At 41.4% G+C, this 24465-nt stretch overlaps 1 protein-coding gene across 2 annotated transcripts in view; it reads left to right on the forward strand.

Annotated features, from left to right (window-relative positions):
* Positions 1 to 24465, forward strand: part of ARMH3 (armadillo like helical domain containing 3) — a 148825-nt gene that overhangs the window by 17612 nt on the left and 106748 nt on the right. For both annotated transcript variants that reach the window (XM_077349474.1, XM_077349473.1), the window contains exons 9-18: positions 145 to 201; positions 701 to 744; positions 4001 to 4061; positions 4293 to 4339; positions 5130 to 5205; positions 8017 to 8110; positions 12715 to 12816; positions 15545 to 15603; positions 16916 to 16981; positions 21724 to 21793. In XM_077349474.1, coding sequence (XP_077205589.1) covers positions 145 to 201; positions 701 to 744; positions 4001 to 4061; positions 4293 to 4339; positions 5130 to 5205; positions 8017 to 8110; positions 12715 to 12816; positions 15545 to 15603; positions 16916 to 16981; positions 21724 to 21793 — 676 coding nt within the window. The remainder of the gene's footprint in view (positions 1 to 144; positions 202 to 700; positions 745 to 4000; positions 4062 to 4292; positions 4340 to 5129; positions 5206 to 8016; positions 8111 to 12714; positions 12817 to 15544; positions 15604 to 16915; positions 16982 to 21723; positions 21794 to 24465) is intronic.

Genomic DNA, 24465 nt, shown 5'->3' on the forward strand with positions numbered 1-24465 from the left:
AACCTGCCTCTCAGAGCTTTTGTGATGATAAAATGGAGAACGAAATAAGCTACTTTGGTTCCCCATTGAGGGAAAATGTCAGTGTATCAATGAAGTTAATAAAATATATAGATTAACCTGTGCTTTTCCTTTTTCTCATCACAGTCTGTGAATCCTTACATAGTGAAGCTGTCTATCATAGATGATGAGGCCACACTCAATGTGAGTATGATAGTTTGTAAGCGCTGTTATACTTCTGAGTGTACACACATGAAAAGGCATGAAGTTGCGTTATACTGAATCAGTCCCTTGGTTCATCAAGGTCAATATTATTTACTCAGACTGGCAGCAAATCTCCAGGGAGATGCCTTTCACATGACTCATTGCCTAGTTTTTTTTTAACTGGAGATGCCAGGGCTTGAATTTGAGACCTTCTACATGCAAAACAAAGGCTCTTCCACTGAGCCACAGTCTTATTCCTAGCAGGTTTTCCTGAAACAGTAGAAATACAGCGAGGAACTGTACGGAGACTGCATAGACTCTGCAAGTGATGGGTCGGACTCCAGAGTTACTTGTAACCAGCTTTTCATAGTGTGCATTCATTTGTGGTTAATTTAGAAGGGAGGTTTTTTTGGGTTGCAGAATGTCTCTCCACTGTGTTTTGCATACTGTATAGCTGTGCCCAAAGGGATTTTAACAATATATTGCTCTTTTCTGGCAGGGAATGGGTCTTGTGGTTGCTCAGGCATTATCAGAGTATAACCGGTAAGTCATCTTAAGTTATGTTTATTTTAAACCTGTGCAAGTAGTTACAGTCTCCCTGGGCCCAAATGATGTAAAATACTAATGCCCAATGGCTAGTATTCCATTCTTGGTCAAGATACTTCAGCAGGTGGTAGCTATACAACTCTAGAATCACTTCAGTCTGGATTCTGGCCTGGTTTTGAGATAGAAATGGCATTCATTGCCCTGACTTTACTGGTAGAATGACAGGGAAATGTGTCCCTTTTGGTTCTAGATACCATTAGTCATTCTTTTGGAGCAGTTAGCTGACTTTGAATAAGGGGCAAACTGATTTCAGTGATTCAGTTAGCTGATTCCAGAAAGTTAAGTTGGAGGACTGCTGCTTGGCTCTGGCATTTCTTCTATGGGGTCCTGCAGGGTTATCCCTCGTGCTATTTAACATATAAATGAAACCACTAGGAGAGGTCATCTGGGAATCTGGAATGAGGTGTCACCAGTATGTGGATAACACCCAGCTCTATTTCTTCTTAAAGAAATAAGCAAGTCTAAGTTTGTAGCTCTACTGAAGAAGATACAGAAACTAGAGGCACACTTGTCCATATTGAATTCTCTAGAGGAGGGTAACTAGTTTTTGGACAGAACTCATAAGGCACTTTTGGGGAGAAGGGAAAAGCTCACCAAATAGGTGAGAGGACAACACATGGAGGGAAGTTACAAATGGGTGTAGAAAAATAAGGAAATGTTCTGCCACTTTGAATCTCAGTAATAGATTCCAGGATCTGCCTGTAGATATTGATGCAGGACCACAGGAGCAAGGACTATTCTCCCAGTTCCCCCAAAGCTTAAAAGATTTTTCACGGGCCCCTGCAGATTAGCTCTTCTTCTGTGTAGGAAGAGGCAGGTGCTGGTAATTGGTGATTTCCTATTGAGAGGAGTGGAGGCCAAAGTATGTCGGCTGGACTTGTTGTCTCAAGAGGTATGCTGTCTACCTGGTGCATGCATCAAGGATGTCACAGAAAGGCTGGAAAGGCTCATAAAGCCCATGGATCATTATCACTTCCTCCTCATTCATGTGGGAACAAATTATACTGCCCAGTGCAGTGTGGAGCCTATTAAAAGGGACCATGTAGCTTTGGCAGCTTGTGCTTTCATCAGTTCTCCCTGGCTGTGGCCTAGGAAGGGAAAGAAAAATAATACAAATAAATGACTGGCTACATCATTGGTGTTGTCATGAAAGGTTTGGATTTTTGGACCATGGCTTACGCTATTGTGGTGAGGCTCTTCTCTTGAGAGATGGTGTGCCCCTCACAAGGGTAGGAAAAATGTGTTTGCAAACAGTCTTGCAGATCTGGTGATAAGGGCTTTAAACCAGTGGTCCCCAACCTTCATCTGGTCGGGGACTGCCTCCGGGGGTGGGGGCCCGGCTGCCGCAGTGGCGCTAACACGCATGCGCAGAGTTGCCGCGCATGCGCGTTTTGGCCACCAGGGGCGCAAACGCGCATGCACGGCAGTTCCGTGCGTGCACGTTAGTGTCGCCGGCACGCCGGCTGCCGCGCCGGCCTCTTTCCTCCCCTTTCGCTGCAGGAGGCAGGTGCGGCCGCTGGCGGCCCAGTACAATGGCCTTTGTGGGCCGCGGACCGGGGGTTGGGGACCCCTGCTTTAAACTAAATCCAGTGGGGGAGTGAGACATAAATTCAAAACCTGGTTTGATGACAATAACTGTAGATGGGAACCCTGCAGACTTACAGGGAATGGCACATATGCAGGGGACCATTAACTTGCAGGTAAATGCAAAAACTAATTCCTTGGGAGACACAAATGAAGGATTTTGATGTATGTACACTAATGCACAGAGTATGGGAAACAAGCAGGAAGAACTAGAAGTCCTAATAGAGGGAGCTATGATCTAATAGGAATTACAGAAAATTTGTGGAATAACACTCATGATTGGAATATTAGGATTGAGGGTTACAACTTATTTAAAAGGGACAGACAAATAAAGTTCTTCATTTAGATAGGAAAAATCAAATGCATCATTATAGGATGTGGGAGACCTGTCTTGGCAGTGGTATGTGCAAAAAGGACCTAGGGGTCTTATGAGACCATACACTGAACATGAGTCAGCAGTGTGACTCAGTGGCTAAAAAGGGAAATGGAGAATCTGCTTGAGGACTGCAAAGCCAGCCTTGCAGGGGGTTGTACTCACCATGAAGGAGGACAATCATAGCTTGTGTGTGTTACTAAATCCTGGCCTATGTTTGGGGCTCAGGTATCTTCTGTGGCATGTTGCACCTTTTATGAGCCCCAGTTGGTTCACCAGCTATAGTCATTTTTTACAAGTGTGATATGGCTACAGTGAACATCCAAGTTAAATTGCTGCAATGGGGATTTGAACTTGCTCTCCTAGGCCCTATTCTGAAGCTTTAATGCAGTGGTTCCCAAACCTTTGGGGGGCACAGTCTTCTTGATTCCTCAGTGTTTCCTCCCCTGCCTTATGAAAAGCATTATTCAGGATAGCACTTCCCACAACCCACTAAGGAAATAATAACAGTAAAATTCCATACAGTACCAATTAATATTCACAATCTCGTTACAATTTTTTAGTTTAATTTATTCAACAAAATTGATGAATTTGATCCAGTGACACCAGGAAATCAAAGTCTGATAGTCATTTATCAAGAATCTTAGATACCATATTTAATAACTCCTTCACTCTAGTAAATTACAGATGTGATGAATAGGCTTGATGAAGTGATACCAATTTCCCAACGTTTGGTTACTTAGTAGCAGCCTTGCATCTTGGGTTTGCGGAGTCCTGCTTTAAGATACTGGGAGTGGAATTTGTGGAGTTATGTATCTCCCTCCTTCTCTTTTTGTGTATATATTCTTTGCCCTTAACTATTGATATGGCTGGGATTAGCTAGGCTTACTCTTGATGTAAGATTTGCTAACCAACTTTAAATCTAGGTTTCAAATCCTTATCAAAGGGAAAACCTGGTAAGCATTAATGAACAGGATAATGGTTGCTTAGGACACAGGTTTAGTGGAAATTATTGTTCAAAGAGGTCTGTCTTTAGACACTGTCCTATGCCTTCCTATTAAATTATAAGGAATTAAAAAAATATTTAAATTTAACAGGCATGAAATGTAACAGCCAATGAGCACTTCGTATTTCTCTGCTGCTTAAGTACTGTTAAAAATGTTGGTCAAAACTTTTGCCTGCCTAGTTCTGCACCTTCCATGCTTTTATCTTTCTATTACTGTCCTTTTCATTCAGGCAGTACAAAGACAAGGAAGAAGAACACCAGAGTGGGTTTTTCTCAGCCTTGACCAACATGGTAAGGAGCTTGTGTTCATTGCTAGTCAGTGATGGCTGTAACAAGAAACCTGATTCAAAACTAGCGACAGAAGTGCGGAAGTGGAGGGAGTCCACAGTTTGTGATGTTAGGCTTGGGATTCAGGCTGTAGTCTAGGGCAACAATTAAGTATCAGTATTGCTTTGGGAGTTTTATGCTAGCTCTGCATAGTCTCAGATGTTCAAAGCTGTGCAATGCCACTTCTTTCCATAGGTGGGCAGCATGTTCATAGCTGATGCTGATGAGAAAATTTCAGTTCAGTAAGTATGCCATTCATATAATCTATTGCCAACTTTTCCTGGAGCTGGAATTATATAGAAAACATAAAGTGGTGGAAGGAGAATAGCGGTAGCTCAGCAGACAGTACTGGAGATGATAGCGTGTCTTCTGATAGACAAGTGAATTAGCATAGGCCATATTTGCTAAGGACCAAGTTACGTTTTGAATTGTTGTAGCAGACTACTTGTACTTTTGCACAGACAAGTGGAGCAAATCAGGAGGAGGAGGTGTCATGTACCACACTCAAGCTGTTTAGCAAGGTCAGGCAGCTTGCTCAGCGTGAATTACATATCAGATTAGCCACACTGAAATTTAACTCAAAAATTATTGCCAATTATGCAAAAGACTCTTACAGGCTATGTACAGTCCACATACTACAATATGACATCCAATTCTGGATTTCACAGAAAGGCATGACCTTGTGTCAGTACTCTCTTATCCCTAATTTGCAGGGATCCCAAGAGCAGCTGGCAGAGCACTGTATGTGAAACATTTGAAGCTTTATATAAATAGTAAATGTTAAGTGCTTCTGTGAAGAATAAGGGCTAGGCTAGACGTGATGGTGAAAGATGTATTATTAAATTTCCTCTCTGTGTGTGGTTTTAAAAATCAGTTCTTTAGGATGTTCAGACATTGGGGCTCCTTTGTATCTGTCCAGTTGAAGTCCCAAGTTAGTGGATTAGTTGGGTGGGGGGAGAGGGTGCTTCATCATTTTATGTGTGTTACTTCAACAGATAACCACGTCTCTTGTGTGGTTTTGTTGTTGTGTAGAACCAATGAAGCTATCCTTTTGGCCCTTTATGAAGCTGTTCACTTGAATCGAAACTTCATCACTGTCTTGGCACAGGTGGGATACAACTCATTTTATACTATCTGTGAAAAGGGAGAGGAAGCTAAGCTACAGAATACCTTCAATATATTGGAGGTATCTTCTATGATTTGTTGGGAACTCATCCTATGAATGTAGTGTTTTTCATACAGATCTACTCACATGGTGATTTTGGTATAAACTCCTTCCTATTAATTTGATGGATTGGAAAGTAAATACCTCTCTGTCTTTCTCCATTTCTCCCCTGCCCAAAAAGGGCAGGAGGTTTATCTTTCTGGTTGCTGGGCTCCTGGGAGAATTGTTGAATAGCTTGATATTGAAATTACCTCAAAGCAGAATGAACTGTGTCCTTATATGTTAATAAATAATATAGAAGAGTTTTGAATTTGTAGGATGGCATACTAGCAGTAGCAAACTAGAGAATTCTCTGTTCCTCACATGTCTGGAGACAGGAGCAGCAGAAACAGCTTCATTCACATGGAATCAAGGTCTTAGCTTATTTCTCTCTGGTGACTGGTATTCAGTATAATTCTGTCCTGACTTTCTCAGTTTGTTTGTTTGTTTGTTTATTTTCACATTTCTATACTGCCCCGCACAACAGATCGTCTCGGGGTGGTTTACAACATAAAACAATTAAATATAGTATAAAACCCATAAAACCCCCTTAAAACATACAATAGCTAAAAATAGAAGCCAGAAGACAAGTGGTGGCATGCTTTCTCCAACTGTTCCAGTCAAGTCAGCATTGATGATCCAAAAATCCTGTCTGTTCATCAATCACCATTGATTTCCATAGCTGCTCTTTCTTCTATATTTAATGTAATACTAATACTTTTAAAACCTTGTTAATGTCATAACTGTGATATTTGGCCACTATCTCTCAATCTGTGCTCTTGACATCCTGTCTTGTCCTGTTTCTGTCTTGCGTCAGAAAAAAACCCCTATATGAGATACACTCTCAGCACAGAATTATATAATAGCGAAGAGTGGTGACCCTAGGCATAGGTGGTCTCAAAAAGGATAATATTTACATATATGGATTGGAGCCATAACTTACAGATCCCATTCAACCAGTCAGCTACATTTTATAAAGAGTTTAATATAAATATTTTTTATATAGAGAGTGTATTATCACAGTTCTGATCACTGAGGAGGACCCAGTAGGGTCGAAACGCGTTTGGTCTTATGTGCTGTTAGTTCTGTATAGTTTTTATGAAGTTTTAATTCTGTTTTTAATTGTGCACTATAATAAATAATTAACAAGTTTTAAATTAGTTAACTGTGTCACAACATCCAAATACAGCCATATGAAAATTATTTGCTAAAACAGCCAATCATTCCTCTTGAAATTAGTTTTAGTTCCCAAAAACATAGGAGAAATAAAACTGTCTATGTTAGTGGCTAACAGCTGTTTTAGCAAAGATCATATGGCTGTATTTGGATGTTGTGACACAGTTTACTAATTTAACAGGATTAACTTTTGTTTATATATTCCCACTGTCATGATGGTCAGTTCATAGTCTGAGGAAGAGTGCTTGGACTCAAAAGCTCACGCCTTGAATAAATCTTTGTTGGTCTTAAAGGTGCCACGGGACTCTGATTTTGTTTTGTTGTGCTGCTTCAGACCAACTCGGCTACCCACTTGAAGCCTAGCAAATTACTTGAAGCCTTGCTTAGTCCTTTGTTTCTTCGTACAGTAGACCTGACATATAAGGTTGGGGTACTTTCCTTGCAAGAGTGTCAAAACTGTATATGTCATTTTAGCTTCTTTATTCTGTTTGTATCAGATTTGCATAGCCCATAGGCTACAGAATAAAGCTATGAAGGGTGTGCGTTGTTTTAACAGATATTTTGAAACTGCAGTATGACTTTCACAATTATACTTGAGGTTCTGTGTCAGTGTCTTGCTTCTAGGTGATCTGATTATCTCTTGGCTGGCATAAGAGATATAAAAACCCTCTTACAGAAAACAAGTTTTTATCCCAAGGAGACATGGTAGTAGTATTTCAGTGGGCAATTTATTTCAAAGCTTGCCTTAGACAATGATTTCAGACATTGAGTCTGCAACATTTAGCCATGTATATTTGTTCTCTCATGAGATGATAGGCTGATGAAGAGTCCATTAATAAACTAGACATTCTAGTTCCCTGTCGTGACAGGCCCCGGCATGAAGTTCCATGAAATGCTGTGCAATTAAAAGCAGATTGGTAGTTCTAGAACACATTTCAAATCATTGCACTGCTTACTGCTGAGAGAACATTTGGAGGTGCAGTGATATCAAAGGCACTGTGTGAAGCAGACCTCATTACTACACTGCTGGATATAAAATAGAATAGTATACTGATCTAAAATCTTGCTGGTTCTCATGGTTGATTGTGACAGAAATGGAGCCCCGTGGAGAATAAAGTTAAATCAGAAATTAGTTGCGAACCTGTTGGCTGAGGTGAAATGTGGAGAGGAACTAGTAGAAGAAGGCAAGGGAGAGAATAATATTTCTGTAGTCCTGTTCTTGACACATGTGGGTTAAATGCTTGGGTGGGAAACTCACTGCTCTTTAATTAGAAATGTATAAAGAAATGTAAGGACAGTGGGGTGGAGTGGGAACTATAGGCTCACTTGTGTATTTTGCAAGGCAGCCATCTGTGAACAGTCATGTTTGACATTTTCACCACAGACAAAAGTGACAGGCTGCAGCTGGTGTTTCATGTCCAGATAGAAGGAAAATAGTTAAGAGTTCTAGGAGTGGTGTGGAGCTAGAGTAAATGCACCTTCCACTCTCTAGCGTATGTTATTTGGACTATAATTTGCCTACATGTGTTTTGTTCCTAGAGTCATCCTGAAATTGGATTGGTGACGATGCCAGTAAGTCCAGTTCCAACAACTCCTGTCACACCACTTGGTACTACACCACCTTCTTCTGATGGTGAGCCGTTCTGCTCTCTGTTCTGGTCCACTGTATCTGGCAATGGTTGTATCCTGAGTCAGGCTGCAGTTGGCCCACTCTGTCCGTGCATAACTAAGTTTCTCCTAGGATAAAACCAAGAATTTCAGTTCCATCCAGCCAATAACCAGACTGGGTTACAGCTCTGGTTTCATGTACCTCAGGGATAGACTGTTTTTGTGAAGAATGAAAGCAATTGTCCTTGAAAAATAGGATGCCAATATGAGGTTGGGCTTGCAAAACAGGTGGAGTCATTTTGAGGAAATTAGGATCAGTTGTCCATCTCTGATTGCCTAGTTCTTCAGTGTTTGGTGATGCACAAAACACTCAGTAATGGCTAAATGGAAGAATAGGATGAATTTGAATAGAGCTTTGTTAGTAAGCATATTGGGGTGATAACTGCAAGTGTTACCCTCTTAGAGCTGCTATTCAGGTCATTCTGATATCCTGGCAGAAGAGTATTCTTCTCTGGGAGGATATATTCTGCCTGGTTGCCATGGATATCAAAAGCCTCACTTAAAAAAAATTATGTCTTCCACCTCTCTGCGTATACATTCCATATGATCATGAGGGTTGGGAGTGCTTAGGCTTCTTTCAAATTGTTCATTGCAAATGCATCCGCCTACACACTTTTTTACAGTGGGCAAAATTTGTGCTTATCTTCAGTTTGTGTGTTTGTGCACTCTCTCTCTTTCTCTCTCTCTCTCACTCATCTGCATAGAAAGACACAGACTTCTGCAGACAGGCATAGTAAGCACTGCCTTCCTGCTGCTGGGAGGTTGATTAACAATAATAAGGCAATTTTTATCTTGACCTGCACCGATGCTGTCAAAGATTGTTATGCTTCTCAGCCCTTCACTTGTTCCCCGTGGTTTTTGGATCTGTTTTTAAAAGGCATGCCAGAGTGATCCCTACCGACTCCCTCACACCTACAGATTTAATAATTTTATGTGGGCTCATAATCAGAGCTAGACACCTTAGATGCATGGTAGAAAAAATAAAACTCTTTCCTTTAAAATAAGCTTTTCAAAAACAATTCGGTAGAGCCTTATATGTTCAGTTTTGGACACCTCCCCATGATTATAGACTTTGCAAATGGGCTGAAGATCTGAAACCCAGTTCCTCAGAACCTTGCTGGAAACATTGTTTAAAGCTCCTTTTCAAATTTCAAATAATAAATGGTCTTTTCATGAAAAAGTCAAAGCTGCAGGGACTGAGCTATGATAAGTAGTGACTGTTTCTGCACAGTGATTTTTTTAAACCAACCTTTTCCTGTTGTTGTTTGAACTGCGTCTAAGGTGCCTGTCACCATGGTATCTTAAGTGCTAATTTTGCTTGCTGCTGTTAAATATTCATTCATGGTGTGCATCATAGCAGCCCCAGAAGGACCCATTATGGCTACTGAATGCATATTAGTTCAATCTTAGTGGAATTAAGGGGCTACTAGGATAGTGGGTGTGCCGCTGCGCAGAGGGATCTGTTGGCACTGAGCCAAGAGCAGCATTGTCATAATCTAGTCTTAGGGTACCAGTAGCATGGATGAGTGGAGTTAGCCCAATATGTGAGCTGGATGTATTTGAAAAAGACAGTCTTAGCAACAGTGTTGACTTGCTTCTGTATCCAAGGTTAGGTCCAAAAATACCCCCAGGTGCTTAACTGAATGTACTGTTTTTAAAGATGCCTTATTTAAAGTGGGTGGTCGTTATTATTATGTCATTTATTACCGGCTACTCTTGGACAGCTGGCTCATGGCGTGTTACAATAAGATATCCCCACAATAAAAACATAAAAGCCCCAACCATTAAAATACAGAGCATACAAAACAATGGCAGTAACCCCATCCCTAAACCTGCCCTTGCCCTGGACTCCTAGAACCCCCTTTAAACCTGCGCCTTAGGGGAAATGGATCATATGATGTTGTGGTCCCCTTTAGGAAGCTAGCCATCCTGACTAGCATTACCGTCATCTTGTCAGGTTCAGCTTGAGCTTCTTCATCTGTAGTCATTTGATCCTGGGATCCAGCTGTTTATTGATGACTGAAGCAGCAGCATCTGGGGGCTCACTTGCGTATTTTGCAAGGCAGCCATCTGCCTTGTCAATATATTGTCAATATATTGATGTCCAACTCCAAAGCTACCAAAATTTTAATTAAATGGTTTCATGTTAATATGAAACATAAGGGAAGAACAGGTCTCTGAGGTACCCCACAGTGGCCAACAGAAGCTGCCAGTTGCATTATTTATTTAGTTCCAGACTTCACTGGGTTCCTATGGAGCTATTTGCCTGTTTTATGACTGTTTAAATGTCTTTTTTTACACATGTGGGTCACCAGCTTTCCATGTAGAACAGGTTTATTTCATCCCATTTTAGTAACAAATGATGAGTGATTTGGCCCTTCAGATGCTATTGTTCTTTGCCAATTATCCAAATTGTCCAATTATTCCCATTATTTAGCCTTCTGAGTCAACTTAATTACTTTGCATCACAAAGACCAGTTCATTCATCTCCTTTCCCACACATCTAACACATGCAGGTTAATTGTCGCTTACCTTAATAATATTTTTGTCTGTGTTCTAGGGGTATGATTTTTTTTGAAGGACTAATATGGGACACAATGCTTAAGTTTGTTTCTTAGGAGGACAGAATACTTTTGTTTTAAGTCTTCACTAGTCGGCTTAGAGCGGAGAACATCATATATAAAGCAACATGCATAGTACAATTAGATTAAAATTATTCTTGTTAAAAATTAGACAATCTACTACAAATAATTATCAAACAATTAAAAGCTATGATTAAGCAGTTTTCAGATATGAATGACTATCTCTCCCCAGGTGTTCTCTTTGGGCATTTTATAATGGGGCATTTTGATGGGAGGCTCAATAGACGTTATCAGTTCATTGGCCCCAACCAAAAGCTTGGCAGAAGAGATCCATTTTACATGCTCTGCAGAATTGTACCAGATCCAACAGGGCCTGGATCTCCTCTGAGATCTCATTCTACCAAGTAGGGACCAGAACAGAAAATATCCTGGCCCTGGTTAAGACCAAAAATGCCTCGTTGGGGCCAGAGATCACTAGATGGTTGATATTGACTGAATGTAGTGCTCTTCCAGGGGCATAGGCAGAAAGGCCTGAGGTATGCGGGGTCCAGACTGTGAATGTAAAGGTCAGTACCAGAACCTTAAACCTGCAATGCTGCTAAGTATGATTTTCCTCCATATACCCTTTGCTCCATGAAGAAATGCTCAGGTCTTTGTTGCACTGGTTGATCATTAAAAGGGAAAGATAAGTGGTGAGAGAAGGCCCCTGAATGTGAGCGTGTATGATTTAAACTTGTCCAAACCTTATTTTGGGGTTCAAAGCTCTTAAATTATCCTTAATATTTATTATTGAATTCACAAATAATGAACTAGGAACCAAGTTCAGCCTTATCAGATGCTTCCAGCAAAGGAGTATGACAGATCTGGAAGCAATGGTAGGAACTGAAAGGAAAAGATGAGCTGCTTTGGTGTAGTGGTTAGGAGTGTGGACCTCTAATCTGGTGAAACAGGTTTGATTCTGTGCTCCCCCACATACAGCCAACCTTGGGCTCACCACAGCACTGATAAAGCTGTTGCAACTGAGTAGTAATATCAGCCTCACCCACATGGTGTCTGTTGTGGGGAGAAGAAAGGGGAGGCGATTATAAGCCACTTTGAGACTCCTTTGGGTAGAGAAAAACATCACATAAGAGCCAATGCTCCTGCTGCTGCTTGTTCTTTTTTACCTTAAAGCTGGGCTTCAGCTGAAGTTGGTTTCACTGTTCCCTGCTGCTCTATCAGCATAACTTGAGGAGTCATGAAGAAGGCATGTGAAAGATGGAAGAGGAATCAGTGGTGAACATGCTAACCTGGATTAGGATGGTCTTTGTTTCCTCTTCCAGTTTGGTGTAGTGGTTAGGAGTGCGGACTTCTATTCTGGCATACCAGGTTCAATTCTGCACTCCCCCAGATGCAGCCAGCTGGGTGACCTGGGGCTCGTCATGGCACTGATAAAACTGTTCTGACCGAGCAGTGATATCAGGGCTCTCTCAGCCTCATCCACCTCACAGGGTGTCTATGGTGGGGAGAGGAAAGAGAAGGTGACTGTAAGCTGCTTTTAGCCTCCTTTGGGTATAAGAACCAACTCTTCTTCTTCTTCCTTGAGTTCCATGCCTCAGTGAACCAGTTGTCTTGGGCCTAACCAGCTGGCTCCTCTTGAGCTTTTGAGGTTCCTCTTTCCTCACAAAAGTTTCATGGTTTTACCTAAACAATAGAAAGTCAGGAAGGATAGTGAGAGAGCTGCCTAAATGACCTTTGGTATGGACTTCTGTTTATGGTTTTTGTCTCATTGTAGTAGTGGAGATTCAGTCAGTTGACTGGCTGTATTTGACCTCCAAGATTGTGATATCTGTACTGGCATTGTCTAGCATCACAGACAGTTAAGAGGAAAAAAATATATGAAGGATTGAATGTTACTGTAATAGGATCATCCTGCTTACCTCTATTAGGGTACCTTGGGAAACTTGTATGTGCTGTTGTTGAACAAATCTTATTTGATCTTTCCCAGTTATAAGTATTGTGGAACTCCCTCTGGATGCTGATGTGCAGACTAGCAACCTGCTGATAACTTTCTTAAAGTACAGCTCCATTGTGATGCAGGACACCAAAGGTAAGTAGTTCTTTTGAAGCAGTTTTTGAGTTCTGAAATCTGTTGGGGAGGAAGGGGTGTTTCTGGTTGGTCTGCATCTACCTGGACTCCCCATGGAGATGGTTGTACACATTGAGAGAGTGAACTGATTTCTCATTACTAGATGACAATTACTGGAGAATAGGGAGCCCTGGTGCTGAAGGGAGGGAAGCCAAATATAGAAAGGGAAAAATTGTAGCTCATAATAACCAGAGGAGTCTCAGCATGTCCTCCCTAGGAGGCAAAGTGGATCTAATTTTCAGATAAAGGAAGTTTATATTTCCATGGTATATAATCTGCGGTTCAAAGAATGCACAAGAGAGACAGCACAAAAAAACAGAACTCTGAGCCAAGTTTGGAACCTAGTGCATCCCCCAGGGTACTCACTAGTGATGCTTCATGTGTTCTAGCTGTCAAAGGTTGTGCAGTGGTATAGGATGGCTAACATGAGAGGGCAGGAAATGCAGCTGGGTTATAGACATACTGGCTTGATTGCTGTCAAGGTGGGGGTCTCTGGTGATTCTAGATCATGCAGGTGCAAATATCTATTCTGCCTTTGCCCCACTGTGCCCCATTGGCTTATTTAGAGCTATGAAGTTATTTATTTATAAGATAAGAAGATATTTGTACCATTCCTTTCTTCTTGGCTCAAGATGGCTTACAGGCAGTAAACACATTGCAGATTACATTAGGCTTTCTCAACCAGGACTTCATGAAACCCTGGGGTTTCTTGATGGCCCTGGAAGGATTTCCAGAATGGATCTCACCCATGACAGTATCCCAAAATCAACTTTTGAGGAAGTTTGCAGTTATTGCATTATTTATTTAGAGTAACTTCCTGGGGTTTCTCCTTAATTCTCTACATATGTATTTTAAAGAAATTAATCTAATTACAGAATAACTTTGTTCTTGCCAGTAGTTAGTTGCAAGATTTAAATGCTGTGCTTTTTGTGGTAGGTCTCCAACCATACCTGTTTACCTGGGTGTAAACTGCACGGAGCTTTTATTCCAACCCCAGATTGATTCAGTCCCTGCCCTCTACACAGAATGCGATTTCCGTTTGGATTTTGGGGATTTTAATTTTCCTTCTGCAGCAAGAAGGATTGATCCGGAGTGACCCTACCTTTATTGTGCGATATCTCAGACTGCTTTTAAGCCTGAATATCCAGCTTGAGAAAGAAAGCTCTGGATTGGGAAAGAAAGCTCAGTGGTAGAGAACCTCTGATAGGCTCCACCTGGTCATGTGACACGCTTGCCTTAAAGGAGAAGCCCCTAATTTCTCTCAACTTCTGTCGGTCCTGGATTTTTCCTCCCTCCTCTGCCTTTTTCGATCCTCTCCCCCTCCCCTCCAAGAAAAGAAAGAGGCTCCCTGCCTGGCTCCTCCCCCCACTTCAAGAAAAGAAAGAAAGAGGCTTGGCTTCCCCCCCTTCTGAACTACCCTAACCAAGTGCAGAACACTTTCCTGTTTCAATGGGGAGGGTGGGGGGAAGGAAGAATGGAGTTCAAAGTGATCTGAATTCAACAGGATTGACAATGGAATAAAGAAAGTAAGTGCAGACTCTGCCCTGGATTATTTTGCTATTGATTATTAGCAATATGAAGTGTTTGGTCAGGTACTACATAATTTTTAGGTTAAATCTCTCTAACTACCACACTCATATTAACATTTCCCATTTGTTTCCCATTCCCATTTTCACACCCATACTAACATTTTCCATTTTCCATGCCAGAGATAAGGAAGAAGCAAGCTTCAGTTAAATACCTGATTGCACAGAACTGGCTTGGGATGAGAGCTCCTCCCACCAGGCTCTCTCTCCATCCACTCCCAAGGCCAAAATTAGGATCCCTCTCAAGGGATCTGTGCTACTTTTGTAATGCGCTTAGCGCTTGTAAAGAGTACTGAGTTGTTTTGGTGCTGAAATACAGAGCACTGCTCTACATATCACAGATCTGTGACCAGTGATTTGCTGTCAATGCAGTAAGTCATTTGTAATGTCTGTTTTTTTACAGTGCTAGTTCTTAGCATAGTCATGCTCATGATGTAATCCCCAAGGAAGAGATACAACTCTGGCAGCACCTGAACAATAAGCCTCAAGATCTTGCCATAAAAAGATAACAAGGCTCTAGGGCATTAGAGCTCTCTAGGGCTATTTCCTTGGCTGTGCCAGAAAAGAAATATTTTAATTTGTTTTTTGTATCATTATCACTCGATAACCAGCACATTACCATTACTTAATTATATACATATAGTTGTTTATTATCATCCCTTGCATATAAATTTGAGACATTCTCTATTTGTAATGACTCTTTGGCCCCAGTGTGGGAGATTGAACAATCTAATTCTTATCAAGGGGTTCTTGCCAGTGTTTAGCACAGTTTGTTTATATCCTGAGTTGCTTCTAAACTGGCTAATTGTTTTTTATGGACAGCAAGTAATAAAACAACAGAAAATATAATATTGGAAATGCAAAGACAAGAGACAGGACAGGAAGAAACTCGCCTTGAGTTTGAAAGAAAAGGCCATGTTAGACATTTAGGATTCTATAGTTTCTCTGCTAGAGTAACAGCTTTGAGCTGTAGATAAAAAACTGCTGGTGCCTCACCTCTTGCTCTTTTTTCAGCCCATGAGGCTTTGCCTGACCTGCATACTGACCCTTTGACACATCAAGGTTTAGTGGCTCATGTGGGGCCTGTTTTTGTTCATTTGCAGATGAACACCGGCTCCATAGTGGCAAGCTCTGTCTGATTATCCTGACCTGCATAGCCGAGGTAAGCCCCCTTGTCTGTGTCCCCCTTCTCATTAGACATGCATCAATCTCTAGCCTCATGGCTCGGCACTATGTTTTGCATTTCATTTCCCTCCTATCTTGGAAGCTGAATTTATAACCACTGCAGCTATAATTTACTGTGGGTCTGCAAACCAAGTGTGTCTGCTACTTCAGTCTTCTGCTTTTATTCTAACGTAGAATGTTTAGTGTATCAAAATATGGGAGATCACTTAGAAGCATCTATCCTTACTGACTACATCAATAAGAGGTGCACTTTGTTCAAGTACAAACAAGGCACATAGAGAAACTACCAGACCAGGAAAGGTTTTGACTTTGCGGTGCCTTAGAATCATTCCAGCCTACAAGAGGAGATCTTGCTTTTTGAATGAAACATTAAAGTGCGGGTTTAAATTCAAATTCTAATAGGAAGGATTTGGTTTTGGTTTTTTAGCATTAAGGCACTGTCCTTTTACTTATGTCAGCTCTTTCTCTGACAGCGCTCTGCAGTAATTTGTTTTTCAAAGCATAGCAAGATATTGGGAAGTGACTGTTTTATAAAGATGTCAGCAATTAGTTCCTCCAGTTGGCACCTGAGCTGCATGCAGATTTAAAAAATATTACTTGGGTCTACCCAGGGCATATTTGACCATGGAATTAAAGGGAGTGAGTATTTATTGCTATTTTTGGAGGTGCACTGTGACTTGATTTAGAGTTGATCTTAGAATGGGTTCTGCCTGAGGCTGCTGAGTCATCTTCCAATGGCACAAGCTGTAATAATCCTCTCGTGATGGGTCCATCAAAATGCCACCATAAAGCTTTCTTCTTGCATTACTACAAGAAAGAGGAGAAATTTCCTACTAAATTCTGCAAAGCACATTACAGTGTCCTGATCCTTTGAGTTAGGATGAACAGATGTGAATTTACCAGCATGCTTCATTTTAATACTATTCTCTTGATCTGTGGAGAATTTTGTCATGTAGGGGGTGGGAGATCTGACCCAAATCAATATATAAGTAAGTCCTGTACTGCTCAAAGCATTCTCTTTTTGTATTGACTCAGACACATGTCACTAAGGCAAATTAATTGATTTGAAGCTGAACTGCCTATATGTGGGTACCTGTTTGGGGCAATACTCTGATGGAGCAAGAGACAGAATCATTCTTTGAATAAGAGAAATGTTTATTTCCCTAATGAATGTACACAAAAGGTGTGTGGGTAGTCTACTTGAAAGTCTTCATCAGGCTGTTTATCTATAGTTGCTTTTCACTTTGGTTCTGTGTTAAAATGCATGGTGGTGCTTCTTTCTTTGATAGGACCAGTATGCTAATGCTTTTCTGCATGATGACAACATGAATTTCCGAGTAAACCTCCACAGAATGGTGAGTCTTCCTTGTTAATGATCTTTGCTTCACCAGAGTTGGAAAGAGACTTGGAATCATTAGGAGCTCAAATCTTTTGTATCATTCTAGGCATGTAGCTGGTTTGGCATGGTGAGGCTAGAAATCAAACAGTAGATACGTGAACTGGATGTGGTTCTTAAGAAAGGTTAAAATATGTCTCACTTTATGATCTGGTAATGAAGCAGTAATGTTTATTATAGTTGGATTTATATACCGTCGTTCACCAAAAGGTCTCACGGCGGTTCACAATAAAATATAAAATCGCAGTAAAATCACATAAAACCCCATAAATACCCATTATTACAATAAAAAGATGGCATTATATTCTGTAACTCTCCCCGCTTTCCCCTCTTGTTCAGAGAGAGGTCAGACGTTAGTTCCGTAAGAGAGAGAGAGGAGAGAAAAACTGGCCGATGGATTAGGGATCTTGGATGGAACCTGGGTTCTGCCCTGGCCTCAACCATACGCCTGGCAGAAGAGCTCTGTCTTACAGGCCCTGCGGAAAGATGGTAGTTCTGACAGGACCCTTAGCTCCTCCGGGAGCTCATTCCACCAGGTTGGGGCCAGGACCGAAAAGGCCCTGGCCCTAGTCGAGGCCAGGCAAACATCCGGGTGGCCCGGGACAGTCAGTAGATTCAGACCCACAGAGTGGAGAGCCTTGCAGGAGGCATAAGCAACCAAGTGGTCCCACAGGTAAGTAGGACCCAAGCCGCGTATGGCCTTAAAAGGTTAATACCAACACTTTAAACTTGACCCGGAAACAGACTGGTAACCAATGGAGATGACGGAGTACCAGCTGAATATGGGCCCTCCAAGGTGTCCTAGTGAGGACCCTAGCCGCCACATTTTGTACCAGCTGTAACTTCCGGATCAGAGTCAAGGGTAGGCCTGTGTAGAGTGAGTTACAGTAGTCTAGTCTGGAAGTGACCGATGCATGGATCACAGTGGCTAGGTGTTCTGAGGACAGGTAGGGCACTAGTTGCTGGGCGAAGATGGAAAAAAAGTCTGGGCTACTTTCATGACCTGAGCCTCCATAGACAGGGAGGCATCAAAAGTCACTCCCAAGTTCCTGACCACTGGTGTAGATGTTAATTGTACACCATTCAGGCATGGGAGATGCACTTCCTGATCCTGTCCCCTTCTTCCCAGCCACAGGACCTCCGTTCACATTTAACTAGAAGCTGGTTGCATCCAAAGAGTTTTGAGGGAAGGGGAAAGTTAGGCAGGTGCTGCAACATGAAGGATGAAGAGTTAAACTCCCTCCCCCCGCTTTCCCAGTTTCACTTATTTCAGTATGACCCTTGGGGGGAATATATAAACAGCCATAATGTACTTCTGTAACTGCCTTCTGCAGGGCAAATGGTAGCTTCAGGGGTCAGGGTAAATTGGAAAAATACTAGGAGGGGGTGCTATCTGCTGCCTTATTAAAGTTGGCATTTAATGAAACACACTGAAGGATGTCTCATACACATACACCTTTTGTACTTCAAACTATTGTTGTGATTATAAACTGGAGGAAGGAAGAACAATGTAAGCTGCTTTGAGACCTCATTGTGGAGAAGGGTGGAGGATAAATGAAGTAAATAAGCCTATTAAATTACCTATGATTTTTAAAGGGTACTTAAAAATTGTAGTTATAACTCTCATGTATTCAAAGATCATAAATTAATCCTGAGAAGACTCAGATTGATATGTGGGAGCAGACATGCCACACAAATAGCAAAGGCTCCCTTCCCTACTTGACCTTAACAAACTTGTGTAGATCAAAATTTGTTAAACATTGCCATGTACTTGTTTTCTGGGAATCCAAGTGAAATCATGGTGTGCTACTTTAGTAATAGATTAAATTGGGCTATTTACAGTCCTAAAATCTGGAATGAGAGAATGGCTTTCTCAATGCAGCCGGTGTTAAGACAGCAACTCTGGATGCATGCTTTAGTCATTTTTATAATCTCTTGAGAGCCTCAACACATAGTTTCATCAATGGACAAAAGCTTGCTAGCAGTGGGAACAGACAAACCCTCATGTATATTCCTCAGTTAACCAGGGCTGAGAGAGCACTGGTAATTACTGCTTGGTCAGAACAGCTTTCTCAGTGCTGTGGCGATCCCAAGGTCACCCCTGCATGTGTGGGAGCAGGGAATCAAACCTGGCTCGCCAGATTACAGGTCCATGCTCCTAACCACTACACCAAGCTGGTTCTCCCACCATAATAGTGTTACCCAGCAATCTCATGAAGCTGCCTTCTATCAAGTCAAGTCATTGAGATCAGCATTCTCTAGCCTGACAATAGCTCTCCATGGCCTTAGGTACAGCAAGCTCCTGTAAATCAAGTTAGTTTACCTCAGGATGCCAGGAACTGTATTATTTGTATGCAAGTCATGTATTCTGCCACACAACCACATCCCCATCCTGAAGGGGATGAACAAAGGCCAAGATGCAATAGGAAAAGAGGGCTGAATTCTACATACGGACATGGACATAGGCCAATTCTTTAGCTACAACCAGGTTTTTTTAAGGTTGCTCTTGTACCACCGAGCAAAGAAAGTAAGACACTGAAAATAAAAATGCACATTGTTTACAAAACTTATGCATAGATTTGCCATAGATATTTTATTAGATTCCTAGATTAACCATATTATAGAAAATGGACTGAGACTACTGCAAAGTAAAATACGCTATGATACAAATTCTACAGAGATCCTTTATTGTTTTGTTATAGCTAATGGGTAGTCAGTAATTTTGCTTATTTGAAACTTTCATCAGACACTCAATTCTTTGCAAAGCCATAATATTTGACAGTTCAAGCCAAACGATACAGAAAGCTTCATGAAGTCTATACACCAAACTTCACGTGCAGGGGTGACCTTGGGATTGCCACAGCACCGAGAAAGCTGTTCTGACCAAGCAGTGATATCAGGGCTCTCTCAGCCTCACCTCCCTCACAGGATGTTTGTTGTGGGGAGAGGAAAGGGAAGGTGAACGTAAGCTGCTTTGAGACTCCTTCAGGGAGAGAAAAGCAGCATATAAGAATCAACTCTTCTTCAGTAATGTCAGGGCTCTCTCAGCCTCACCTACCTCACAGGGTGAGGTCTTTCACATCTTACCTTGATCCTTTTAGCTGGAGATATCAGGGATTGAGCCTGGACCTTCTGCATGCTAAGCAGATGCTCTCCTACCAAACCATGTAAACTGAACTGCTGGCATTCTGAAAACTTGTTCCCTCAGTAGTTGGATTATCTGCAAATTAGTCCCAGATCTTCCCACTAAATCAGCCAATCTCTGTCCACAGGCTTCGGTGACCACAAACACAATGCAAATCCCTGCATATTTTGATTTGAAGATATGTTAAGGGACTCTTTGTTGTCTCATAGTGAGGATAGACTATTCTTAACTTGCATGTGAGCTTCTTTTTACATGTTACTTGGGTTTGAGAATTGCAAAGCTCCAGATGGTGGCTGGAGATCTCCTAAAATTGCAGCTAGTCTCCAGATTAGTTCCTCTGTAGAAAATGGCTGTTTTGGAGGGCAGATTCTATGGCATTATATCAGCTGAGGTCCCTCTTCTTTCCAAACCCCTCCCTCTCCAGGATTCTCCCAGAGTTGGCAACCCTAGCTGAAATTGAGACAAAAAGCTTGTGTGCTATTTGCCTTTATCAGAAGCGCACATCAAAGAGAATTTGGTTGTTTCATTTTACATAGGGAGTTGTATAAACTGTGAGAAAAACTGCTCTGGGATGTGCCTCAGAAGAGGGTTGCTGTCATTGAATTTCTGTGGATTTTTGTATCTCTTTCCCCAAGACAGAGGTCATATTGGGGGGAGACGATTCATATTAGCATATAGTATGTTAGTTCTGCCACTATTCTCTCCAGACACTTTTTATCCTCCTGTTTTCATCTAAATCAGTCACATTGCAGAGTATCTAGGAATATTTTGTTATTGCTTAGTGACAGTAGCACCATTCTTAAAAACTCCCCCCCCCAAAAAAAATAATCTTGGTAAAACGTACAGAGAGGAGTACACTAATTAAATACGCACTTAACTTTATTCTAACGTTTTGTTTTCACTCTGTTAGTGTATAGAGCTAGATCTCAGGTTTAATACTGTTAGGAATTTGCATTCTCTAATCTCTGTTGGATATGATGGGTTGATTTGCCAGGATGGTGTACAATCCCCATAGTTTAAAAGTGGACCATCAAATTGTTTGTGTATGTGTAGCTATAGGTGGATACAGGAAAGGAGATGACAAGAGCTTGGGCCTTCCTAATGCCAATTGGTCAGTCAGGCTTGTGGAGGAAATATTATAAGGTACATGGCAAAATCCATGTGCCACCCATTGCTTTTTCTTAGAATGTGACTATCAGCTTCCTCCTCCTGGAACTATTAAGGACAGTTTTAATGTCTATATAGTTATAGCATCAACCTGATCTCTAAAATAACCTTTCCATCAGCTTTTGGGGGGCATGTCCCTTGGTGATGGAAGTCATTTCTGTAGGGAAATCCTTTCCTAACTGGTGGATAAAAATGTAGGAGAGTTAATAACTGGACAAAGCCTAGGCAGTGTGTATCCTGCTCGTAAATACAAATCAATGAAGTAGCCACTCATTGGGAATAATTATGGGCTAAAACCTTCCTTTTTGGTATAAAAAGCAATTGTGATAATTCATCAGGGAAATCATTGCCTTGATACTACTTGATTATTTCATCTGTATGTTTTGAAGCCTATGAGACACAGGAAGAAAGCCGCTGATAAGAACCTTCCCTGTCGGCCTCTGGTTTGTGCAGTGCTAGGTAAGTCTCCTTGACAGGTTGACAGGAGCATATCCAATGGGGAGGGGTAAATAATTGGCATAGAGGATTTCTTACCTATTAGCTTGGTGTAGTGGGTGAGAGCAGCAGATTCTAATCTGGAGAGCCGGGTTTGATTCCCCACTCCTCCACATGCAACCAGCTGGGTAACCTTGGGCTAGTCACAGTCCTGTTAGAGCTGTTCTCACAGAGCAGTCCTGTCAGAGCTCTTTCAGCCCCACCTATCTCACATTGTGTCTGTTGTGGGGAGAAGAAGGGAAAGTGATTGTAAGCCATTTTGAGACTCCTTTCGGCAGTAAAAAGTGGGATACAAAAACCAACTCTTCTAGTTCATTCTGAAATGTGTGTCTTTTTCATAAAGCCATTACAGCCCCACAGCTGGTGTTTTCACAAACTATGTAAAACAGAATACTTCAGGAAGATATTTTTAATAAAGGAAATAAAAAATTGGCTCACAAATATGCACTGTTCCTACTGATGTAATACAGTGTTTGGTATTGTTTAGCATGTTATGCTTAACACTTATGCTTTGTTCAGACAACAGCTTGGTTTCAAAATTTTTCAGCTCCTACTACTATTATGTTGCTTATTAGGTGTATCATTCAATTGATTTCATTGATTTACGTTATATAATCTGCCTTGAGTCTAAGTGAGCAAGACATACTATAAATAGTGTAAATAAATAACAACTCTTTCTCCTGCCCTCCCTGTTTACTTTCTTCTGGTAAAATGAAACTCAAGCTGAAACTGTTTGCAAAGTAATGCAAGATATTCTTAAATCTTTTCAGAGACTGTGATGCATTTTAATATGTCAGGAAGTGCTTTACATAAGAAATTAAGGCAAACTGTTGGGGTCATTTTAATAAGTGCCTGGGTGAGCCAGTGTGGAGATTGAATTAAAGCACTGTAGGAGTTCTTTTTCTGTCTGCAGTTCTTTCCTCTTCGGTGGAAAATATAGATACTGTTTTGCATAAATGTTTGTCTTTCTTTGTCCAGCATGAAATGCAGATATTTGTACCTAGAATAGGAATACTTCTAAAACTGTGTGACTGAGCAGATTATTCATTTGCTGTTCAGCTAGTAGAGATTAATGATTTCAACTGTTGCCAAGTATGGGCGTGCAGTTTGGCTTAGTATATCCAACCAACTCCCCACCCCGAATCAATAGTGATTTGGGGTTGTTTTATTTTTTTGTGTGGGGTTTTTTTTTGTATTTTTAAGCCAAACCTAAATCTCCTACTTGAGGTGGGAGACAAATTGCTAAACCCAAATCAATTTGGCAAGATTTGGGATTCCTGAGTATATATTTGGCTCTGTTATACCCTACAGATTCATTAAAAATGGGAAATCTAGCTTAAATCTATTCGGTGGTCTGGCTGGGGGGAAGTTTGAAGTAGAGGCATCAAATTTGCAGCATAGTTGTTGGAACCTGTCCTCAAAAGAACTCCCAAGTTTCAAAAAAGATTGACTTCTATCGGCACCCAAAGATTGACTTCTATCGGCACTTCTATCGGTCCATCTTCCATTGTTTCCAATGGGAGGAAAATAGGCAGTACAAGCCCAGCAGACTGTCCTAGAGAAACACAATCCTGGGCAATATTGCACTGGTCTGACTGCTCAGGATTGTGAGTCTGCACAGAGCCCTGTTGAGCTGGCATTTGCCGCAATGGGGCTCTGTGGCTGCTGAGCACTAGCAGGTTGTGCACTATTAGGGTAGCACAGGGTTCTGCAGTTCCTGTCCCCCCCCTCATTTCCTACTTCAGAGATTCTGTGATGTGAACTTGATCTGTTGGGTTGGCACTGCCAAGTGGCACTGGTTCTGTTTGGCAGTATTGTGCTGGTCCTGCTGCTAGGCTGGCCTTGCAAAATTAGCTGCCCTGCACTTTCACTGCAGAGATTTTCTGGAACATTCTGCTGGGCTCGTACTGCTGCCTAGCTGTTTTCCCCCTCAGGAAGGAATATAGGATGGAGCCATCTTCTTGGGGTGTCCATAGAATTGGTAGACGCAAATTTGGTGACTCTACCTGAATGCTCACCCCCACCAAACTACTGAATAGACAGTCTAGATTTGCCATTGACTTTAATGGCTCCATAGGGTGTAATGGAGCAGAATCAGTTTAGGAATCCTGAATGCTGCTGAAGCCCAATCCTTATACTGATACTGGCATTGAGGTAATTTGACATATACAAAATGGATTCAGGCTGAATTGACTACCCCCCCCCCCAAATGATTTTTTTTTTTTTGTACACACCTATTGCTAAATTTCTATTGGATGTATGGTACTTCGGAGCATATTCTATACATATAAGGATATTCTTCTCCATTGCCTTTCCCGGTAATATTATCCCATATTATGACAGTTTTTCTCCATTGGTTTTCCATTGTTGGTAAGAAAATAAGTGCAGTTCTGGGCATCAAGAATAAATCTTGACGTGTAGAACAATCTAGATGGCATGTAGGATCAAATATAAGGAGCATTCTGTTTCTTAAGCATTCATTTCTCACCAGACTTCACAGGTATCTTTGAAAAAAGATTTAGTTTGTCTGCTGGATCTTCTGGCTCATTCTGGTGGGTATGATAGGGATCATTGTTGCTGATGTAATATTTCCCATTTTTTAAACACATGTAATGAATTAGAAGTGGGCTGTGTGG

Source organism: Paroedura picta, chromosome 8 (genome assembly GCF_049243985.1).
Source record: "Paroedura picta isolate Pp20150507F chromosome 8, Ppicta_v3.0, whole genome shotgun sequence".
Lineage (NCBI taxonomy): Eukaryota > Metazoa > Chordata > Lepidosauria > Squamata > Gekkonidae > Paroedura > Paroedura picta.